Below are 7,244 nucleotides of genomic sequence, written 5' to 3' on the forward strand. Positions count from 1 at the left end.
GTCTAGTTGGAACAGGTTCATTTTTGAACAAACTTTTTGTGCGCAAAACAAACAGGGACAAAGAAAAGGAGCAACTCAAGGTCGACCGCTTTCTAACAGCTGCGCTAATATGCGCTATTTGCGTGTTCTGTTGAATGGATCGCGCAGATCAGTGGGTATTTAAGCAGGTGGTTCTTCGAAAATAAAACCAGTTGTTAGAAAGCGCTCATCCTTGTGTTGCTTCATTTCCTTGTCCCTGTTTGTTTTGCGCACAAGAACGTTGGGAAATATCTGCAAATATTCCCCAGCTACCTTGGTTCTCCACAAGGAGAGTAGAAAGTTGTCTATCAAGAAAGGGGTCACGCAATGAGACACAATCTCTCCAATTATATTCACTGCATGCTTAGAAGTATTCAAGCTATTAAATTGGTAAGGCTTAGGAGTGAGGATCAATGGCGAATATCTCACCAACCTTCGGTTTACAGATCACATGGTCCTGTTCAGCAACATTGGGGATGAATTAGGACAAATGATTGATGACCTTAACCGAGAAAGTGCAAGAGTGGGGTTGAAGATTAATATGCATAAGACAAAGATAACGTACAATAGCCTAATAAGAGGGCAAGGATGCAGGACCACCAGTCAAACTCTAGAGTCTGTGCAGGAGTATGTTTATCTAAGTCAATTAATTACTCACAGGGGACCCTGATCCATGAGAAGCAAATTTACAGAAGAATAAAAATGGACTGGAGTGCATACAGCAGACATTACCAATCCTGACTGGGAGCTTACCACTGTCGTTAAAAACAAAAGCGTTCAATCATTGCATTAGAATGATGCTAACTTATGGGGCAGAAACTTGGAGGTTAAAAAAGAAGCTCGAGAACAAGTTAAGGACCGCGCAAAGAGCAATGGAACGAAAAATATTGGCCGTAACGTTAAGAGACAGAAAGAGAGCATTGGTGGATGAGAGAGAAAACGGGGATAGCCGATATTTTAGTTGGCATTAAGAGAAAATAATGGAGCTGGGCAGGCCATGTATTGCGCAGGGTAGATAATTGGTGGACCATTAGGCTTACAGAATGGGTGCCAAGGGAAAGGAAGCGCAGTCGAGGACGGCAGAAAAAAAGTTGGGCTGATGAAATTAGTAAATTCGCACGTGCATATTGGGTAGCGTAAGACAGGGGTTTTTGGTGAATTCGAGATCGCAGGGAGAGGCCGCCTTCGTTCTGCAGTGGACACAAAGGTAGACTTATGATATATATATATATATATATATATATATATATAGAGAGAGAGAGAGAGAGAGAGAGAGAGACATTGGAAAGCTTGTCGGGCCCCACCGACGGGAAAATGAACAAACATTCCCCCGAAGCAGCATACTAAACGTGGTTTGAATCCCGGTGCTTGCACCATGCAATCGCACTTTATCAGTGGCGGGGTGACAAAGGCTCCAACCGCCGTCCTCGCGGACTTTGGCGCATCTCCATTGCGCGCCGAGGTGGAACATGCGGACACCTGCTTTTTAAATATCACCGCGTTCAGCGCATATGCCTGGCTTGTCAAGCGAGGGGAGCTCGGCCGCCGGGCGTATCTTTTTGGCGTATCTTGTTGCGCATTACCTCTTCTCGCTGTCTCCCCCGGGCAGCCGAAAACTACATGCATCTCGCTCGACTTTAAGTAAATATGGCACTCACATTTCGATGGCATGAAATCAGACGCTGCTGGAAAGCCAGGGTCGTCGTGGGGAATGGAACGTTTGCCGCCTTTTCGCAAGCAATGAATTATGCAAACGTCCCAGCCGCTAATAGAGGGTTTTTTTTTTAAGTTAACATACAGAAATTAGGCCTTATATCTCTAGCCATCGCGTTTACCATATGAGAGTATAGAGACACAGAGTGGCTCTGAGTCTTTCGTTGTTTGTGGTCTACGGAGATAGTCGTAGACCAATATAACGATGAGGGCTTCCGATCTATTCCTGAAATGCGTCGTCTGGCAGCCTTACGTGGCCTTGCCTCATCGCTCTTCAAGGTGCAAGTTAGCCTACGTGAAAGGAGGCAACGTCGCTTCTCCGGCTCTAAGAATAGAATGACTTGTTCGACCGCCAAACAGACGCCGCTTCACGTCCGGCTTTGTAAGCAACATTACCGCGAGGCACAACTATTTAGTCGACAACGCGTCGTCTGGGGTTGGAGTCAAGCCGAAAAGTCGATGGCTCTTTGTTCTTTTAAAAATATTTTGGTTGGGATATCGTTGTGTTGAAGGAAGTCGTTACAGGAAAACTCGCCTTTAATAAGCCCCCTCACGCAACTTTAGGAACGTTTGAACGACGTGGTACGCTGGGCCGCGCCAGTCTTCACCCACGCTTCGAGAGGTGTGACCGCAGCACAAAGCCGTCTGTGTGGAGAAGCCATTGGGTTTCTCACGTGTTAACTTGTTTAAGTGCGACTAGATGAACTACATCTCGTCAGCGTGAATTTAACCATGACCTCATCGACACGCATTTTCCAGGTGAGTTTGCCAATACACCTCAACGACAGGACTAGACCGTCTTTTTATGCTATGGTTGAGACACGCCATTTCAAGGTGCACTGTTTGCTAACAGCTCATAAGTGCGCTGATAAGCTGGTATCACGCTGAAGATTTTAAGCGCTCAAGACTAACCACAATACCATAATCATGCCATGGGCACTTGTGTGATAGACAAACACCACTTCCAAAGGTTATCAGAAAATACGCACACCATGTTGCTCGCTTCTCACTTCTAACTTCGTTCGCTAAAATTCACCTTTTGTTACTCCGATACCGAAACATGACGCGCAAACGGTGCTTTTGAAGAGCTGTTTTTGTCATCGATGTTGTTCTTGACGTATAGCAGTTGGCCGCGATGACCTGCTGAGGCGTCAAATCTCTCCTCGCGCGTTTGTACCGCAAACGACGCTAGGTAGCCTAGACATGATCATCATAAGGAAAACTGCGGCATATCCAGCACACCCTGTTGAAATCTACGTATGGTGAGGCTTTGTTTAAATGCGTGAAGTACGTGAAAGTGGTGTTAGTTCCTGTGTTATTTGACCGTATTTGTGCGGTCATACCGAAGGCGCTCGCCAAAACCACATCGCCCACGTCACACGCTGTCCAAACGCATCTCCCTTCGCACCTGCTTGTGTGTGCGCGCCTGTGCCCTCGCGCACCCGTGCTACGGTCTGTGACACACGCGGTGATCACACGATAGAGCATCAGGCTGCTGTACTGGGCGACCGAGGTTCGGTCCAACCATCCGGCATGTAATTCATTACTTTAAGCGTGGGCTATCCGGTAAGACAACAGCAGCACCCAGCAACTACTTTCAGTAGAGTTCGGGAGGGTTTACAAACAAATATAATAGGAGTGCACATGTGTTCAATCCGTTGGCATAAACAGAAAACGACAGGACGAAAGCATCACGTGAGCAATTTGTTTGGCCACTCCTCGTGCGCAAAGTTTCGGTGTCGAAGCAGGAAAAAAATGCGACAAATATCGTAAAAACGTGTAGCACTTTTAAAACCGCATAAATTATTCTTGCTTTCTACGGCCTTCCTCCTCCAATGCTTGCATTGCAACGTTGGCGCGAAAACCAGTAATTATAAAGGTAAATAATTATTATTTGTTATTTAGTGAATGGACTACGTCGGCTACTGGACTATACAGTACCCGCTGCACTGAATGTATGATATTAAAAAATCTTCAAAGCATTAGTGAAATCCTATTTTAAGAAAATCGTTTTCCATAATAGTTGACCCTCCGGTATATTGTAAATACCTAAAGAGCCAACTAAATCTTAGAAGATGCGCGGGCCCTTTATTATTTATTTATTTATTTTCTTTTGTTTCATTATTTTGGCAAAATAACTACAAGGTTTAACCGCAAAATAAGGCAAAAGGATGGCGTAAAAAAACGAGAAACACAGGTGAGGAACCTACAATGCTAGCGATTACATTATGGTTCCAACCACACCGCGCAGCAAGTTATGCATGCAGCATTACTTCCTTTCGTTGTCGCTTGTGCAGTTTGCGCTCGTTCGCCAAGGACACCAGCATGTATTGGCAACGGTGTGTATCTTTTGCTTCTTTCTGGCGACAAACACGTATATGTTGAGCTTATTGAGATTGTAAACAAATTTAACAAAGCACTTTCGCTTGCCCAGGAAATACAGTCGATTCCGGATATGTAAGGTTGTCTAAACAGAATAATATTCAGTTGTATAAGCATTTTGAAGACCAGGTGAGCAGTGTCTGCCGCAGTAGAGCAGAGTTAATTTTCCTGGGCTACTGACTCTGCTTTTAGGCAGCGTAGCCCTCCATCGAAGTTGTGGGGCAGCTTCATGGCATGGTCAAACTTTTGAAAACATGGTTTCGCCTGAAGCTTGCCAGTTTTCGCACCATAAGGAATGTGGGCATTATATGCAGAAAAGTGAGCGCTGCTGAAACGTTCAGCAATGCCAGATCTCAACTTCTGACACATTTCTAATATTTCCATTGCAGAAAATGTGGTCGACAGCGTGGCCGCTCGTTTTCCTGGTTTTGTCGGGCATAAGCTGCCAGCGAGACTCGGACTTGACTGTCTCAACAACCGCAGGACGCCTGAGAGGTATACTTGTCCCTACAACAGCCGGGCCTGTACGTGCCTTCCTGGGAGTTCCTTTTGCTGAGCCACCAATAGGCTCTGCCCGTTTCAAGAAACCACAACAAAAAAAGCCCTGGAATGGAGTATTCGATGCCACTACATTTCCGCCAATGTGCCCTCAGCACCCTATACAGTTCAATAACTACTACTTAGTCAAGAACAGCGATCGCATTTCGGAAGACTGTCTTTTCATTAACGTGTTTGCTCCTATCAACCACAAAGGATCACTGAAGCCCGTTGTCGTTTATATTCATGGAGGCTTCTTTTCATACGGTGGAATCTCGATGAAGCTTCATGACGCCTCAGAACTATCGGCCAGAGAAGACCTTGTTGTCGTTACCATTGCGTACAGACTTGGCGCGCTTGGATTTCTTAGCGTTGGCACCGAAGACGCACCTGGTAACATGGGCCTTCATGACCAGATTCTCGCGCTGCGCTGGATAAAAAGCAACGCCAATGCTTTTGGGGGAGATGCTGACCGCATTACTCTCATTGGTCAGAGTGCAGGCGCTTTCTCCGTTGGCATTCACTTGATATCTCCCAAAAGCAAAGGCCTCTTCCGGCGAGCAATTATGCAAAGTGGAAGCCCCTTCACGAGCACTCTCGTGAACCGAAAGAAGGACGCAGCCTACGGAGCGGGCGAGCTGGCGAGAGCTCTGGACTGCCCTTCGGCAATGATGATGATGCAAGGTGGCGGTGCGGATGCAATGCTCAAGTGTCTGCGCTCCAAGGACGTTGCTTCCATCTTGAACGCGACGGCAAGCTTCACCATCGAAGGCCTAGACGGCTTCTTCCCGGTAATAGGCGACGACATTATACCCGGGAAGCCCGGAGATGCTTTGAGAAGCGGGAAGCTGAACGCTCGCGAGCTACTGGCCGGCATATCAGAAGCCGAAGGAGATGGACTTATTCACTTTATGGCGAAAAAATTCTACAATACCAACGACGCTGAAGAAGTCAGGAAAGATTCCATGATTTTCGTTGCGAGAGGGACAATGATAACGCTCTTGGGGTTCGATTCCAAGCGAGCAATAGACCGCTACTTTAACGGATCGCGGGTACAAGGCGGAACCGATGCACTTCACGCAGCAGCAGACCTCATCGGCGACAGCCAGCTCGGGTGCCCGACGGTGGGCTTTGCCAAAAGATTCGTGAACCCCGACACGAGAGTGTTTATGTACAAGTTTTCACAACAACCATCCAGGGTGAACTGGCCAAAGTGGGTTCGCCCGACGCACACGGACGAAATCGCGTTCGCGTTAGGGTCAATATTCAAGCTGGATCCAGAGATCTCGCTGGACGATGTCAGAGCCGCCGAAAACTTCATGCATATCATTTCTACCTTTAGCCGCACAGGGTGAGTCGCACATTTTCTGCATTAATATTACTACGCTTACGAGACACTGTAGGTTGCTATATGAGGGCGGTGTACGCACTGCGCGAGAATAACAGCCTGTGAGAGAACACTGTCAAGGTGAGGCACTTCTGGCGTCCTTTATGCAAGTGTATACAGGTGGCATCGTGGACTCAGCCTGGCGCTCTCACGGCTCCATGCATGTGTTGGTGCTGCCGATGGCCCTGAGCCCACTGACGGGTCAACATAAGCTTTCGCAGAGCCGTTACATATGCTCACACAGTGCGGGCCTTCTTAAATGGAAAATATCATTTTGTGCATTGCCCACAAATCTGTCTTGACCGACCTTCTCCTTGCGTTCGTCTCTTCATTCGATGCCGAATCGCTACCCATAACTTCTCATGTCAGGCTGATATCCTCTTTTTGTGCAATGTAGCCTCTATCTTCCCTCCTCTTTTTGATACGTAATACTACATTCCCGTGTGCCTATTGTATTGCAGAATATAGATTAAATTCTAAAGACACCACAGCAGACAACCTGTATCACATACTATAAATAATGACTGGCATGGCGCTCTTTGGCCATACCTGGCCCTTGCGCCACTACACAACACATTCATTCACTCATTACTATATAAATAATGACTGTGCCGATGTAAATGTCTGTTGTTCTGTGTGTTGCAGAGTTCCACGGGTCAAGGACAGAACTTCGTGGCCGAAATTTGATCAGCAGCAACGATACATGAACATCCAAAAGCAAGGAAACTTTCCCGGAAAGAATTTGCTCTATTCTACGTGTGATATGTGGGAAAGGGTTAGTCCTTATGATTAACCTCACTCAGCGTGCACTTCCTCTCCTAAGGTAATTAGATCCCTAAATAAGAAAATTTAATAAAGGGCATTGATATACGAAAGCAGGTGCGAGCTTCCTGTGTCAATTGAAAGCAATATGCACTCAACAACTGCTCATGAACTCCGGCACTGCGTGCCTTAACGCCGTGCCCCTTCTTGTTCTTCCCTGCCCTCTCGTGCCGTAAAATAGTGCAGCAGATGTAAAAAAAATATATTTGTTGATAAAATATAGTTTTTCTAGATCAAAAAATTCTCATTTCATTTTAACTTAAAACACAAAATTAGATAGGGAGGAAAGCATTATAGAGCAACGAGTTTCTAGAGACATCCACTGGATTCGAATCCACTATACGGAACGTAATTGTTAGAAACGAGGCACACTGACCGCTCGACT

The 7,244-nt window shown here is 46.4% G+C and overlaps 1 protein-coding gene across 1 annotated transcript; it reads left to right on the forward strand.

Moving 5' to 3' along the window:
* The first annotated feature begins 2,136 nt into the window (after positions 1-2,136).
* LOC126532317 (acetylcholinesterase-like) lies at positions 2,137-6,912 on the forward strand. The gene is made up of 3 exons (XM_050180010.2): positions 2,137-2,490; positions 4,503-6,001; positions 6,683-6,912. Exons 1-3 carry the CDS (start codon positions 2,464-2,466, stop codon positions 6,828-6,830), a joined length of 1,674 nt encoding a protein of 557 aa, XP_050035967.1. The 5' UTR covers positions 2,137-2,463; the 3' UTR covers positions 6,831-6,912.
* The last annotated feature ends 332 nt before the right edge of the window (positions 6,913-7,244 follow it).

Source organism: Dermacentor andersoni, chromosome 5 (assembly GCF_023375885.2).
Source record: "Dermacentor andersoni chromosome 5, qqDerAnde1_hic_scaffold, whole genome shotgun sequence".
Lineage (NCBI taxonomy): Eukaryota > Metazoa > Arthropoda > Arachnida > Ixodida > Ixodidae > Dermacentor > Dermacentor andersoni.